Consider the following 16,520-nt stretch of genomic DNA (forward strand, 5'->3'; position numbering starts at 1 on the left):
TGAGGCCTCCATCCTTGGCATGTGGCTGAAGAGACAGAAGTACCCTGCCATGTGGCTGCCATGGGCGGGAAGCATGTCCATGGCATCTTTTGATAGGGATGCACACATGGCCTTAGGGACATCTCTGACCTCAGCTCCAGTCAGCCCTGCTGGCCTGTGGAGGACAGCAGGGGTGTCCCTGTTAGGCTGTGCCTCTCCAGGGCCGTGTCACATCCAAACTCCTCTCTGCCAGACAGCCCTATTCCTCCTCCCGGCCCTGCCAGTGTACTGCGGTGTGGGACCAGAGCCCAGGGGAGCTGACTGCTCTCCCAGGCAAGAGAACTCTCCTTTTCCACCTGTCCTCTGACCCAGGGGAGACATGGAGAGTGCTGCAGAGCTTCCACAGGCTCCTCAGGGTCCAGGCCTTGAGCAGCACCAGGACAGAGCAGAGTGAGGGGACTGTCCAAATGTGCTCTGCAAAGGTGCAGCCTCACCTCGTGTGCTGTGTGCAGTTTGGGGCACCACAGTACAAAAAAGATATAAAGTTATTAGAGAGTGTCCAAAGGAGAGTCATGAGGATGGTGGAAGGTCTTGAGGGAAAGCGGTGTGAGGAGCAGCTGAGGTCACTTGGTCTGTTCTGCCTGGAGATGACTGAGGGGAGACCTCACTGCAGTCCACAGCTTCCTTGTGAGGGGAAGTGGATGGGCAGGTACTGGTCCCTTCTCTGTGACCAGTGACAGGACCCAAGGGAATAGCCTGAAACTGTGTCAGGGGAGGTTTAGATTGGTGGTCTGGATTTTGCTAGGGTAGAGTTAACTTTATTCACAGTGGCTGTTATGGGACTGTGTTTTAGATTTGTGCTGAGCACAGAGTTGATAATACAGAGATATTTTTGTTATTGCTGCACAGGACTTGCACAAAGCCAAGGCCTTTTCTGCTTTCATACTGCCACACTGGCAAGGAATGCCTGGGAGGAGACCCAGCCAGGACAGGTGAGCCCACCTGACCAGAGGGATATTCCAGACATGACATCATGGTCACTAAATAAAGTGGAGGGAGGAAGGAGGGGACATTTGGAGTGATGGTGTTTGCATTCCCAACTTGCTCCATGTGACAGGGCCCTGCTCTCCAGGGATGGCAGAACACCTGCCTGCCCATGGGAAGCAGTGAATCAATTCCTTGTTTTGCTTTGCTTGTGTGCATGGCTTTTGCTTTTTAACTGTCTTCATTCCAACCCACGAGTTTTCCAGCTTTTACCCTTCCAAGTCTCTCCCAGTGCTGCTGGTGGGGGAGCGAGAAAGTGGCTGTGTAGGGCTTGGCTGCTGGCCGGGGCTGAACCAAGACAGGTGGATATTAGGAACAGGTTCTTCACCGAGAGGGTGGCTGAGCACTGGAACAGGCTCTCCGGGGAAGTGGTCACAGCACCAAGCCTGACAGAGCTCAAGAAAGGCTCGGCCAACGCTCTCAGGCACATGATGTGACCCTGTGGGTGCTCTGTGCAGGGCCAGCACTCGGACAGAGCGAACCCCGCAGGCCCGAACTCGGGGTATCTCCAATTCCGGCTCTGTGATGCCACCCGCGCCGGCGGGCGGGGCCGCGGGGGCTGCCGGGAGCTGTAGTTCCTCCCCGCGCCGCCCCGCGGGCCGCGCCGCCCGCGCCTGTGCCTTTAAGCGCGGCCGGACGCGCGGTGCGGCGCCTGCGCGGAGCCGCCGTGACCCCGCCGCCGTCGGCGCCACCGGTGACTATCGGGGCGCCGCGAACCCCCGGTAGCAGCGCCAGCGCCGGCCCCACCGCCGGCCATCCCCGGCCGGGGGCGATGGAGGAGCGGCCGGAGCGGGGCGGCGGGCCCGGCGCGGAGGGCTCGGTGGCGGAGATCCGCGCTCCCGGCCCGCGGCCGCTGCGTCTGCTGGAGTGGAAGGTGTCGGTGGGGGCGGCGGTGCAGATCGGGTCGGTGCTGGCGCTCTGCGCGCCGCTGCCGCCGCCGCCCGCCCCGCCGCCGCCCGCCGCCAGCGGCGCCTCCGCCCGGCCGCAGCGCGGCGGCGCCGAGCGCCGGCTGCGCGCGGAGCGGCCCGGCGTGGTGCGCGAGCTGTGCGCGCGGCCCGGCCAGGTCATCGCGCCCGGGTGAGTGCGGGTGCGAGTCCGAGCGAGTCCGAGCGGGACGCGGCGGTCGCGCTGCTGGCGAGGGGCCGGGCCCGGCCCGCTCACAAAGGCCCTTCCTCCGCAGCGCTGCGCTCAGGGGCTGCCGTGCGCGGAGGAGGAGGAGGAAGCGGCCGGGGAGGTGCTGAGGGATCACGCTCCACTGCCGTGTTTCGGAGCGGAGCCCCTCGCTGTGAGCTCTGTCTCAGGGAGCTGTGCATCCTTCCCGCTGCGTCGGGCTTCAGTTAGCACTGGAGACACTGCTTGGAAAAGGCAGAATCACAGAATGAGTTCGGTTGGGTCATCTGGTCCAACCTCGCTGCTCAGCAGGATCTCCCTATTGCATGTTGAACGGGATTGCATCCAGACGGTTCTGGGATGTCTGCAGTGAGGGAGGCTCCGCAGTCTGTGGAGTTTCTTCTAGTGCACAGTCATCAGCACAAAAACCAACTTGTTCCCCGTGTTCAGGTAGAACTTCCTGTGCATCAGTTTCTGCCTACTGCCTCTTCTCCTAACATACTCTTCTTAGTTTGGTGGTTAGGTGGATGCAAAACTTAGGGAGCAACAGATCATTTTGTGCTCAATAGAAGGAATTTTAATGGGCAACAAGAGTGCAGCAAGACATTTTAAAATTATTAAGTCCCTTACACATAATATTGGCAGCCTAAATGTTTTTAATGCTGTAGATTTTTTAATGTACAAGGCTTCACAAATATAACCAAGGTGTTATAATTTTAAATTTCAGAAGAGCAAGGGACTAAAAAATACTTATTATAGTTTAGCAATGAGCTTGTCTTAATAAGGCTGAATGTTTCTTGACTTTTAAGTTCTTAAATGCTTGATAGATAGTGAGCTGCTCAGATTTCTAGGTTAAATTGGGCAAATAGCCTGCTACTCTGTACTTTAAGCAGATTTATTCTTTCTCAACAGGAAAGTAGTTAAACAATCTACTTCCTCTGTTTTATGGCAGCAAGCTATTTTCTTTGATTGCTGTTCTCTTGATTTTTAGATGGGAGCAGCCAGGCCTAAACTTTCTTGATTGAAATTTACTCGTTTATGCAGAACATCTGTGTACAGGGGTGCTCTCAAAGGTTCAAGAAAAAAACATTCTGATGTGTTTTTAAATCAGTCATATAATGTGCTGCTGGGGAGGTGCAAGCTGTGTGTTTCTTGCTGTAGAGATATCTCTGAGATAAGACGGTGGCTTTCCTTTTTGTGCCACATCAGCACTCTGCTACTGCATCTGGTACAGCATGGGCAATCTTTAATACCTGATGTAGAACAAAGGTACTGTAAATGCTACGTCAGACTAAAAAAGATGTTAAAAGTACAGACTGAGCTTTTAAAAGCACCATGTGCATGATGAAATTCATGTTGCTAGCACTGAATGGACGGGGTGATAACTTTATCTGGTCTATTCATTGTGTTAGCTAAGCACTTAGAAGAACAACCATACTAAAAATATTCTAAGTGAAAAATGTAATCAATTTAAAGTAGTCTGGGTCGCTGCTGATGTAGCAGTATTTTAGTTTTGGCTTTTCTCAGTGTTACCTTCGTGGATTGGAATGTACCTGTTTTTATACAGTGTTCTTATTGGATTGGGTAGTCACGTGTCACTTGATTGTAATTACCAAGTCCTTGCTTTGAGGCACTTAGAAAATAAATGGTGTTCTTTATTACCATTTTTATTAGCTTCTGGAATATTTGTATCTTACACAAAAAAGATTGTATTTGATATTGACTATTTCCAGGCATTACGCTTCTGGAATTCTGACTTTTCAGTCAGGTTTCTCTGTTGCATGTTGCTGTGGTATTTACTGGGTGAGTGCAAGGGAGAAGTTCAGGTGAAGACGTAGAGTGAGCATTACCTAAGGGTAGTAGAATTGGTCAACAGTTGAAGACATAACTGCATTTCTTTGGTCACTTAAGCGGGGTTTGTTTGGGTTTTTTTTTGTTTTTTTTTTTTTGCAAGCATTTAATCTCTTGCTTGTGGCTTCCCCCTTTGTGGAATTGAAATAACATTTCACTAACTATCAACAATACTTCAACATGTGTTAAGATATTGCATTGTTAAAACACAGGTGTGATTAAAGCGAGTAACATAGCTGAAATTTGTTCATCATATGCAGAAGTTGAATTTTTTGTAATCCAAACTTTCCAGAATGGTAGGTGCCATTCTGCCTGCAGAAAAATAAACTTGGCCTATTTAGCACTGAATTCTCTGTAAACCAAAGATGTTTGCAAGTGTTTGTCAGGCTCTGAAATACTGTAGAAGTACTGTTTCTATTCAAAATATTTCTCCATTTCATTAGAACATGAGATAAGGTGATTTTTATTTGAGAATAAACAGTATGAGTGGTTCAATTTTTTTGTGTCAGTTGGGTCATAATATTTCTGGAAATAAAGATATTGTTTAGCAAGTCTCTCCCAGTTAGGAAGATGCATTTCTAACTTTTGACTATTTTTCTTTCACATTAAGCATGAGATGAAATCTTTTGCTGCGTGAAAGTAATTTTGCACATTTATAGCACTTAATTTTTTGTAGTGTTATTGCCTACTTTTTAGCTTTGACAGGGTGCAGACTTTTCCCCAGGGGAGAGCCCAAGGCAGGAAGGCAGTAGGTAGCTTTTGCTTATTCTTGCAGAGGTAGGCTTGCATCACGTGTCAGACTGGAACTTGAGAGAAAGGTGTCTAACCTTTTAGGACTGTAAATAACAGGGAGTACAGGAAGCACTTAATGAAAGGCCTTTGATGTTAATGAAGCATAATTTTGATGTGTAGCAGAAGCAGCAAATAAAATGCCAAAAATCCTGTGCTGCTCTGTGTATTATTAGTGCCAGTTACCCATCAAAGTTAATAATTCTGAAGGTGCTACAGGTGTGGCAGGATTCTGGGTTGGGTCAGTATTAATGCTTTATGTAACACGAGCATTTCTAATATAAAATGATTGCCCTACTGATGGGATAGACTATTGCAAGGGTCTTGTTTGGCTCACATTAGAAGAGTTTTCTGAAATATTTATTACCTGTATACTTAACCTGGGTAGCTTTGTGTCTTATCACATACCTTTAATGGCAAAAAATTCACACTCTTATACAGAGTGTATTTGTGTTGTTATAAAAATCTTGTTTAAAATTTAAACTGTCTGGATCCTAGTAAAGCAAAACTTGTCATTTTTTGGAGAAGATTGCAGGAAAGAGCTGGGGATTTGTTCTCTAAAACTATAGATTTTTGAGTCATTGTTTGGTATTTTTTTGTGCCAGAAACTTGATTATATATTTTTAAAAGAGTATCCTTTTTTGGTTATTTAATGTCACATAGGCTCAGGACCTAGTTTACTGTCCACTTAACCCCAGACCCCAGTACCATGCATCTTACAGTCTTCCAAGAGGAATAAAATGCTAATGAATTGCAGTTTATTTTAAAGTGGTGACACTTTTAACAAACTATGGGTAAAACATCTTACTGTTCGTTAGATACAAATGTTTTCATAATATCCTGGCAAATACTTAATGAAGTTATGAGTCTAAAAAAAACCCCTTAGTGCCAAACATTGAAGATTGTTGAATTATATTCACTGTATCTCTTGTCTAATTCCTTTTTAATTCATCCCATAAGTTTCAGTATGCATATTTCTGACTTGTGTCTCTTTTTTTTACATTTTCCACCTCTCCTTTTTGCCATATACTGTGATACCAAGAAACATTAAAAGAAGGCCGTCATTTTGGTGTTTGATTGAACTGGATAGTGAAAATTGCCATGTTTTCATAAAACTTCTAGGAGCTTCTTTATCTAAAAGGATCTAGCTGCTCAGTCAGGTTTGGCTGGAAGCAGGCATCAGGCTTGCAATTTACCAGTAGTGTGGTTGTAGGAGCCTTGTGTATGCAGTTTTTCTCAGTGTGGCTTTCTTAGACTATGGTTTCCTGATTGCCTCATGCTAATATGAGGGTTGGCTGGAAGGAATGCTCAACTTGAGTGCCCTCAGCTTGCATTGAGTAGGGTGTTGGAAATCATGTAGTTGAAGATGGCTTGGTTTCTCATCTTTTTTTTCTTTCTGTCCTTCCTGTCCCATCTCCTGTAAAATAGTCCATAGTAATCAATTCCCTCATTTTGTTCAGTTGGTTCAACAGAAGTGTGGTGTAGGAAAAGGGCTAGTAATTTATCCTTTCAGCAGTACCCATAGATAGGTCAGATCAAAGTGATTGTGTAAAATGCCAGTAGAGTCATCAAAGGTATAAATGACATGTCAACACTGGAGAATAACATTTTTGAGGTTATGTATGTTCCATTTGGCACTTTGTATGATAGTCTTTAGTAACAGTCTTATCTTTACAAGGTTTCTCTCCAAAACCAGGGTATTTTCTGTTCTCTTAGTTTGTACTATGAGTTGCTCATCTTACTTGAGCTCAAGGACTTTTTGCTGTGTATGAGTGTATGGGACAGCAAACAGAATGAGGTATAGCTCATGGTACTGTTCTATGGATCCCATTGTAGAACTACAAGCAGGCTATAGCAGTGTTTAAAAAAGTTAGTTTGTAGGTGTCTGTGCTGGAAATAGATTGTATTTTTACCCGGATGGGTAAATGGCAGTGGATTTTCTTTTTAAATTATTGCTGTCTAGTTTCTTTAGGGTATTTTTGAGCTTTATTTTAATACTTGATTTGCTTAGAAAAGAAAACCAGTCTTTTTCAAAGGCAAATGTTGTTTCTTCTTAGCAACTGCCATGTGGTTTTCTGTAATTGTTCTCTTCTGAAGAGAAGACCTATGGATAGAAATTCTCACCGGGGGATGCAATGAGACCTTTAATTCTTACGTTGTGCAGCACATAGACATTTTTCCTGGGAGGGATTGGAATAGTTTGAGGAAGGGAGAGAGCAACAAGACTTTAGCTTTGAATTGTTCTGGAAGTTTGTCTTGACCCAAAGAGTTTTTTTCTCATGAGCAATCTCAGAAGTACAACTTGCATGCCTGCTTGGCCCTTTCTGATTTGATGACTCTGTGTTTGGTGTTAACTTATGGGTTCGCCCTAGCAGGGATCACAGCTGTTTGGATTTTCAAGGTCAGATTTATCTAGTAGAAGACTCCCCTCAGGTAAATCGCTAATGGAACATTCAAACTTGTTAAATAAAAGTGAATATGGGGGTGATGGTACTGCAAATTCTTAAACACCAACAAGAGTATATAAATATGTTTTCAGATGGGACTTAATAGTCTCAAAGTTCAGTAAAGAGCTGCCAGCCTTTTAATTTTGGGACCTCTTTTAGAAAATGATAATAGACAATTCATTGTAAGTTGCCACTTATAAAATATTCTTATGAATATCTATTTTGGATAGTTGATGCCTTAAGATCTGAGTTTTCTGTTCTGCTTGGATGTGCTTTTCTGTTGTGCTTAGGATGATGAAGACAAAATAGTCCGTTTTCAGCTGTGCACTCAAGGACAATTCAAGGACAATTTCTTCAAACTTCAGGCTCTAAGCATAAACAATGTGAAAAAAGGAGGGCGGGCCAGCAAGCGAGCAAGGAGGATGAAACTGCACAGTTTGAGACTATTAAATGGGTGGTTGACTCCTGTATGGAAATGGACTAAAATCTATAAAGATGTGAGATAATGTGACCAAGCCCTCTTTTGCTTCCATCTTGGAGCCATCCAGGCACAGGCCACGACTGGCACTGATACTGTTAGGGTGTGGCCTTTGAAGGCCTTTCAACAAATATCCCCCTTAACTCTGTGTAGCCTCTGTTCCAGCTCCTCTAGGCATCATAGTTAAAAAATTAAAGGTTAACTTAAGGTTTTCTGCCATATATAGATAGCTGAATTGACAGTAGTTGCCTTTTAAAGAATATAGGGGAGCATGAAATTACTTCCTGGGGAGCAAGTTATGCATTACACATTACACTTTAAGGATCTTGATTATACATTTTTCTCTAGGTTTGGTTTTGCTGAAGTTAGACCTACAGAATTAGAAGTAGGGGAAGTATAGAACTGTCACCAACAGGAGAGACTGCTGATCTTAAAAAGGCTGTGAAAGATGGGAAGATTCTCCCAGTTTTCTTTAATGCAGTGTTAAAGGAAATGCTTCATTTTATAAGGCAAGATTCGAGATATTACCAGGTCACTATTGCATTAATATCTTTAAAAAAAAAAAGGCTTTTCTACAACTGTTCCAAGAAAAAGTGTAGTGTAGGACAGTGATTTTGACACAGTAGAATTGAATAATGCCTGTTTGTTTGCTTTCTAATACTTCCTAGTTTAAAAATCACATTTAAGACTTAACAGCATTTGAGAAGATGTGAAAGGCAAGTTGTCTTGGTCCAAGCTTAGTGGAGTGAATGCTTTGGATTCTCATTCATGAAAGGGCCAGGGGGGAGCCCTAGCCAAGGAAAGCATTGCTCAGGAAGAGAGCTTAATTAACTTTACAGCTATTTATCACACTTACCTTTCATAATATGAGCAGCTTTCTAAGCTGTTTTCCTCTTCTTTCAGAGTGTGTTGAGCTTCTGGGCTCACGTGATGCTGTTGCTGTCATATGGTTGTTGTCAAATGTGGAGCTGCTGCTCCTTGCTTGAACACTGTTGTGTAACTTAGGATGGTTTGGTTCATAATTGCTCTTAAGAGTGTTAAGACTTGTTAATTTTTCCCATGTAAGTGTGTTCATTTGGTTTAACAGCAAGTCTCAGAGGACAGCAGGCAGGATAAGTGTCCAGATAAGTTTGCCACAGTATCTATAAAGGGAAAGGACAGGAGGAAGCTGTTAGACTTGAGGATTGTGCATCCTGCAGTAAGCCTCTTCCCGTTATAGTTGTTGTGTGGAAGTAACAGACAAAGGGACTGTGATTGCCTAAGTGTATGGTTTCAGTGGGAAAGGTGATAAAATGTTTGGGGAAAGTGTAATACTCTGTTAATAGGTGCAGTATTCCAAGGCAGAGGGGGAGAGATCAGTGTCCTCTCAGATTTCTTTGCACAGGAAGAAGTAAAGCCCATGTTGATAGCTTTGATGTCAGCTCTGTGTGTGTTTGAAGCTGTCTCTTTCTCTTGCTTTGGTGTCCAGGCTGTTCTGGTGTTCATCCCTTGCTGTTGCTCTAGATGTGAGCCTACACAGGAGGCAAACCAGATTTGTTCTGGTAATTACAGGTGCTCTTGACTGTGTGTAGGAGGAATGCAGTGGTAAGTTGGTCTGAGATAAAGGGAGATTATGTGCCTTTATGTGAGGGAGAGGTGTATGCCTGAAAACCAAAAAATTAGTTGGCGGTGGGATTAGTCCAAACCTGTTGTCTGGATTTGCAGCAGTTCATCTGCCAGTACCATTCTTTAGTGGCTGATGTGAAAGTTCAAGTGTGGTTTGAGAAAACTTCAAGTTTAAGGTTAATTATTATTCTGTCAATTACAAGGCTGTATAGTCACTACTCAGTCACTTCAAATTTTTGAATAAGTGCCACTTAGATTGCCAGGGTTCATTGCATAGATTTGGATTGATCCTGCTGTCAGATGGACGTTCCTCAACTCTCAGGTGGAGTTTTGCAGCAGGTATTTGAGAACTGCTGCGTGACTGCTAACACTGCAGTCAGACTGAAGTTGCAATAGAAAAGCAAATGCATAAAAGTTGTGTCAGCAGCTGACAACAGTAATGGGGGGAGTGGGCTGCAGAACTGTTTATAACTTAAATGAATTACTGAGATATGACAGCCTGTTTTCTTTTGTGATTATTAGAAGTACTTACTGCTGAAGAATCAAGTTAGAGTTACAGGCTTGCATCTTTCCACTTCTGAATTCATTCTCTGTGAACTTCATTGTTTTGAATGTAAAGGCATTGATTGTATCTTTTCCTTTTAAAAAAATAGTCTTGAATTCTCCTAAATAATACTACTTCTGGTTTAAAATGCTCTAAATAAAAACACATTGTAAATAATACTTGAAAGATTTACTAGATCTTATGCAAAGGGCACTGCAAGCACTACAAGCCATTCGTTTGGAGTTTTTTGTACATTTTAATTATACATTGGTAGCTCTTAGCAGTGGCTTTTTGAAATGTGCAAGCTGTTCATAGATCAGTGCATAGAGGGTGAAAGAGGGTTTTCTCCTTGCTTGTAATGCAAACTCTTCTCCAGAAGTAAATGGAAATACTTAAAGTCTTGCAAATCAAGGAAATAGACTTACTTCAAGCTTAAAATGTTTTTTGATTATAAATAAAACCCAGAAACTCCAGGCCTGTGTTTCTCTTGGCGTTTATGACCTTAGTCTAAACCTGAATAGGTATTTTGCCTGAAAAGTAGAAGAAAAAGGTTCCTAACACTTTTAACTCCTAGTTGTGAATAGTCTGTATTTAACAGAAGAAAAATAATCTCAAGACCAGTAATTTCCCCATTGTCTTTGGATAACTGAGATGATGCCTTGAAGTGTGAAATGTGTTTCTGTGAGCTACTGATCACCACAATTGTTACCTAGTTCTCTGGGCCTAGGGTACAGGGATTTTGTTTGGATTTTGGGGTATTTTAGCAAAAGGCCTGACTTGTTGGGTGAGGCCTTTGGAGTTCATGCATATTTGAAATGCAGCTGTCTTGTTTGGTGTCCTCCAACAACTTGAAGAGGCTGCAGGCCATGTGTTGCCTGTAGCAACACGGGCTGTGTGTCCTTGTGAATCCTTGGCATTTTTAATCAATTATTCAAGGACACTCTGCTTTTTCACAGATATTAACAGGGATTAAATAAATATATAAATCCAGTTGTTAAATACTCTTACATGGCAAGACTAAGGTGATGAAGGCTTTGAAAATATCCTTGCTACAAAACTGGTGTCCTATGTAACAAAGGCTGTGGTTTGATGTAAATTGGTCATAAGGGCTTTTTGTAGGGGTTCTGAATGCTGCAGACCACAAAATACTGTTCTGGTATAATCAAACAACAATGTCAGTGTTTCAGAAATCTGACTGATGAAACTGTAGGCTTTAGGTTAATTCTAACTTCATCTGACAGCTAAAGGATTTTGTACTTGTATTTGTTCTAGATCTTTTGGTTGATTCAGGAATGGTTTGTGTTAATACTCATTGATCTGAAGATGTGTTCATCTGGTACTTTTACCTCTTGACAGTTGCCAGTAACACTGCCTTGAGTATTCTGCCGAACCAGGGCAGTGGCTTCTGTTCATATGCACACCAGCATCTCCTTTTGTACACTTAGACATCTTCTAATGCGAATTGGAAGGGCATATGGCATCAGATTGACGACAGCACCTTTAAGTGATCGCAGTGACAACTTGGTCTGTGTTGTTTCTTGTGGTATTTGATCTCTCTCTATACTAAACAGGTCTGAGGAAACCCAACAGTGGCTTGACTGCCAGCACTTGCATGCAATACAAGTCAATTCAGGGCATTAGCTTCATCTTGTAAATTTGCACAATATTGCACTATATTTTCAATGGCAATGCATGGTACCTTGAAGCAGAGTTTAAGATAATAAATAAAACTTATGTTTTCATGACTTGGAGTTGTCCAAGCTAGTCTTTACAGATCGGCAAGCTAAACGCTAACAAAGTGGCCTGGTTACTATGGAGAGAAAATGTGAGTTGTTCAAACTGTGCCTGTCTTTCCCCAGTCTTAGCCCTGTTTGTGAAATATTTGCTGCTTTGTTCATTTTGTGCAACATGTGTACCCCTGTTGGACTGCTCTCATCGGCTGCTTGACTCTAAAACCAGTGGAAAACTTGGTTAGGATTGGTGAGATCTACCTTGCAGGGTGATGAAATCACCTTTTCTGAAAGTGCCAGAGGAGGGAGTGGGTTTTCAGAGGAAACATGAGGGTGGGGAGTAAAGAAAGTAGGCCATTGCCTTTCTTTGGCAGCATGACGTTGGAGCTGTTGCCTCTAGAAGTGAAGCCGAGCTGGAAGGTCATGGTTAATGTACAGTCCGGTTAGACTAGTTCTGAGTAGCAGAGAGAACCTCTCTGTTCCTGAGTATCCTTAAGATTCAGAGCTTTTACAAGGATCTCATGGTCATTGTACTCGTGTGCTGCAGCTGGCCAGCCTCCCCCCTTTTTAGTTTTTTTCTTCACCATGCTGCTGACTTGAAGCAGATACTCTTAAAAGACTTGTTTTAGAAACAGGATGTAAGTGTGGAAGTACTGGGAGAACAGTCATGAGCATCCTGAGGCTGTTGGTAACTATCTGTTCCTATTCGTGATTGTGGCTACAAAAAAATAAAATTTTACCTTATTGGCACTCCTAATTTCTGTGTTGTTTAGAAGTACATCTGGAAGGAATGTGAGTAAGGGCCCAGAGTGGGTTTCCTTATTTACTAGTTCAAGTTTTATTGTACCAAAGAAACCACATGGGTAGTTTGTGGATCTGTTGCAGTCATTTGGCAATACCCAGGCTGGCTGTTGGAATGAACTGCCACCTTCACGGTTGCTCAGGAAAAAAATATAAAATTGCTTGTCACAGCACAGTGGTTCTTACCCAGTTGCTTCATCTGGCTCATCTGCACAGTTGGGACAGTTTGTAAAACTAGAAAAAGATTTTGCATCTTTTGTGGCAGTTTCCTTAGAATGCTGTTGTTGAAATAGCCAGTTAGCTTTGCTTATCACCTTGTGGATCCTGAAGAAGGGGAAGATGCTGTTAATGTTGCCAGCAGTGAAGTGTGCTCTTGTTTGGAGGGGTGGGAGGGGAATCTGTTTATTCTTTGTAGAAATGGAGTAGGGAAAGGTTCTGTTCTTATGAGTGGGTTTCACTTACAACCCAGAGAAGAGAACAGGCAGAAACCTGAACCTGTGTTTGGTATATGCAGCCGTTTAAAACCAGACATGCACAGTTCGATTCAACTCACTTTTGTCTGATAATTGGCTTTGGTCTTGGCCATCACATTTTGAAAATCCCTCACTTCAACAGTTAAAGGAGAGCTTCCAAGTATGAAATTTTTAAAAAGTCATTCTATTCTACTTGAGGTCTGTGGTTTTTTTTCTTTTTAATAAATAAAACGTGCTATAATTTAAGTATGCCTAGGCCTTAGCAGAGTTCAGGCTTTCTTTCTGGAGCACGAAGTGTTGGGCTTTTTCCCTGAGAGAATCTGCCTTAGATCCTGACAATTGTAATTGAAACCTGACCCTTTGGTTGTATGTTGCTCACAAGTTTATCAGGGCTCTGGAGTTCTTCCTCTGTCCTTTGGGTTAAGCACCACAGAGAACAATATGACAAAGGGCTTTGTATCATGTACTTCTTATATTCTCTCCAGCACATCTAAGTGTGGCCAGGATTTCTGCTTATGTTTAAATTTTGCAGGGGCAAAAATGCTATTTACTGGTCATGCTTGGTATGAGATAAGGTACAGAGGTGCTGTTTAGGAACAGTATCAATGAATAATGTAGAACTCTAATTTTATTATAAAAAAATCTTCTCTTGCATGTCCAATTTTGAATCACATCTCGGCCCAGGAATATGCCAGCATCTCCTGTTGCATACATGGAATATGAGGTTACCTTGACTGCAAAATAGAGACTGTATAGAGATATTGTGGCTTCTAAGATGGCATTGAAAGTGGTTTTTTTCTTCTGAACTATTGAGAACCAATTCATTTGGAGTATAAACTTAGTTACTGTAATCTCTTAAGTGTGTTTCTGTAGCTTGTAGCATGAGGTGGTATTTTGGCCTTTTAGGTGTGTCTGTAATTTGATTCATATGCTGAACACATGGTGAGCATGGAAAATTCTGACATGGTCATTAGTGTGCATGGGTAGACTAAAAAGGAGCTTAGCAGTGAATCAACATAAAAGACAGCAAGATAGACATTTGTCAAAGGGAGTGGGGAGAAGAGTCAAATGAAACAGTGCTAACATAGGGGGATGAGGGAACACCTAAATTCTGTGGAATCTCTGAAATAATCATGCAGTGAATTGCCACTAGTGCAGATAATGAATGCCAGTGGGCAGAGCATACCTCTGCACTTTTGTAAATGGGCATACTGGTAGGATGATGGCTTGTGAAGACTTTTGAAATAAACTTGACCTGAATCTAGTTTTTGCTCTCAGAGAGGAAAATAATCCTCCCTGTGGGCATGAACTTCTTCTGGTTGTTGAACGACATGCTGCAAGTAAGCAGTTGCAGGTATTACTGAGAAATTGGATTTCTGTTTGGAATTCCCAAATGCTTACTAGTCAGACATATGAATGAGAAATTTGGGCATGCAGAACAATTTTCTTCATGTTGCAGTCTGTTAACTGCAGTACAGATTTGAAGCCACACTTAAAACACTACAAGCCAATTTATGAAAGGGTTTTGTTGGGTTTTTTTTTTTTGCTTTTTGGTTGGGTTCTTTATTTAGCTGCTTGACCTTTTAATTAAAAAAAAAAAATATTAGAGAGATTCTGTAGCTCATTATCACAGAGTTGGTGAGATTTTATAGTAGCTGAACTATATCTACTTATTAGAATTTGTTAAAAACAAAAAGTCTGAAAGATCAGTTTCTCCATCTGTAATGAAGAAAACAAGTCTCTTGTAGTGACTGTTAAGTGTTTGAGAGAAAATAAATAATATTTTCAAGACCTGAAATTTTGATAACTGGATAAGGAATACTTTAGTTGGTATTAAACTGAAAAGTAGAGTTTGTCTTCTAAAGAGTTTGGAGTAGTGAATGTCACATTTCTGTTTCCAGCTCTAATTTCTGGTTTGGTTTAGTCATTGTGTAAAAGAGAGAATAAAATATCAGTTCCTTTGTCTTTAGTTTAAAATCTGGTGAGTCAAGGCTTAAGGATCAGAAATTTTTAATATTTTTATGAGGTGATTGAAGCAATATACATCTGCCATGGAAATAATAAACTAAAATGAAGTTGGTGTAGAACTCGTCTGCCTCTGTGTTCGGCACTGGTCAGGCTACACCTCAAATTCTGGGTTAAATTTTGGATTTCTCAATACAAAAAGGACATTGAAGTCCTCAGGCATGTCCAGAGAAGGGCAGTGAAGCTGATGAAACATCTGGAGCACAAGTCTGATAAGGAGCAGCTGAGGGAACTGCGGGTGTTTAGTCTGGAAGAAAGGAAGTTCAAGGGAGGACTTTATCACTGTGTATAACTGCCTGAAAGGAGGCTGTAGCCAGGTAGGAGTTACTTCTTCCAAGAATACAGCAGTAGGAGGAGAGGAGATTCCCTCAAGTTGTGCTAGAGGTAGTTTATACTGGATATGAGGAGAAACTTCTTCATGGGAAGGGTTGTCAAGCAATGGAATGGGCTGCCCAGGGAAGAGGTCAAGACACCATCCCTGGATGAATTGGAGACATGCAGATGTGGTGCTTAGGGTTTAGTGGTGGGCTTGGCAGTCTTAGGTTGGACTCAGTGATTTTGAAAGAAGAGAACCTGGGATGTTCTGTGATGTTGAAGTTTCCATATTTGGTTTTCATTACTGTGTAGCTCAGTAGGAGCTGTATCTAAATGAATGTAAACTGTTTCTGGACAAAGAGTACTTGTTCTCATCGAACTTCCTTGCTAAACTGTGGTTAGAAACTGACCTTAGTATATGATTCAGTGACTTCTAGGGTTGTGGAGATTAATAATTTGAAAATTTAGATGGTTGTTTTTTTCGCCATGTTGTGGCAAAAGCATATAGCTTAAGGAGCTGACACTCAAGTTATAACCAGCATTTATTCTTTGAATTCATTCAATCTATGAGTTACTAATCTACATGTCTGTAATCTGCCTTCTGTAAATCGAATGACTGTGTCTTTTTCAGAACTGTCTTGGTGAGACTGGAAGGATGCAGCCATCCTGTTGTTATGAAAGGCTTGTGTGCAGAATGTGGCCAGGATTTAACTCAGTAAGTACTACCTGCTTTTTTTTCCAACTTCTCCTGCTTCTGATTCAAGCTCTTCCTCCTCTCATCTATTAAGAGTCATAAAGTATCCTGGGCTGGAAGGGACTTGAAGGTCATCTAGTTCCAACCCCCTTGCCATGAGGAGGGATACCTTCCACTTGACAAAGTTGCTCAGGCTCCCATCCAGCCTTAAACACTTTCAGGGATGAGGCGTCCTCAGCTTCTCTGGGCAAGCTGTTCCTGTGCCTCATCACCCTCACAGAGAACAATTCTATCCTTAGAGCTAATGAAACCTACCCTTTTTGGTTTAAAGCCATTCCCCCTGGTCCTGTCTCTACACATCCTTGTAAATAGTTCCTTTCCAGGTCTCTCTTAGCCCCTTCAGGTTGCTAAAGGTTGTAAAGAGAAGACTGCTCTGAGGTCTCCATTCATTTAGGGTTTAAGATCTGTGTATGCTCTTTTTGTGAGAGGTAATGTATGGCAACTTAGAAAATATAAGGAGCACATGTAGAGATATTAATTCTCATCAAACTTTGCTTTCCATGTACTCACTACTGAGACTGAGAGTTGTATGGTGTGTCAACAGTGGCTTGCTTAGTAAACCTGAGAGCGGGTGC

The 16,520-nt window shown here is 42.4% G+C and overlaps 1 protein-coding gene across 1 annotated transcript in view; it reads left to right on the forward strand.

The window, feature by feature from the left end:
- The first annotated feature begins 1,678 nt into the window (after nucleotides 1-1,678).
- The window catches only part of CTDP1 (CTD phosphatase subunit 1), a 98,384-nt gene continuing 83,542 nt past the window's right edge, over nucleotides 1,679-16,520 (forward strand). Inside the window, exons 1-2 of the mRNA XM_056484697.1 lie at nucleotides 1,679-2,100; nucleotides 15,823-15,906. Of these exons, the coding sequence (XP_056340672.1) occupies nucleotides 1,796-2,100; nucleotides 15,823-15,906 (389 nt within the window). The 5' untranslated portion in view covers nucleotides 1,679-1,795. The remainder of the gene's footprint in view (nucleotides 2,101-15,822; nucleotides 15,907-16,520) is intronic.

Source organism: Oenanthe melanoleuca, chromosome 2, assembly GCF_029582105.1.
Source record: "Oenanthe melanoleuca isolate GR-GAL-2019-014 chromosome 2, OMel1.0, whole genome shotgun sequence".
In the NCBI taxonomy this organism is placed as follows: Eukaryota; Metazoa; Chordata; class Aves; order Passeriformes; family Muscicapidae; genus Oenanthe; species Oenanthe melanoleuca.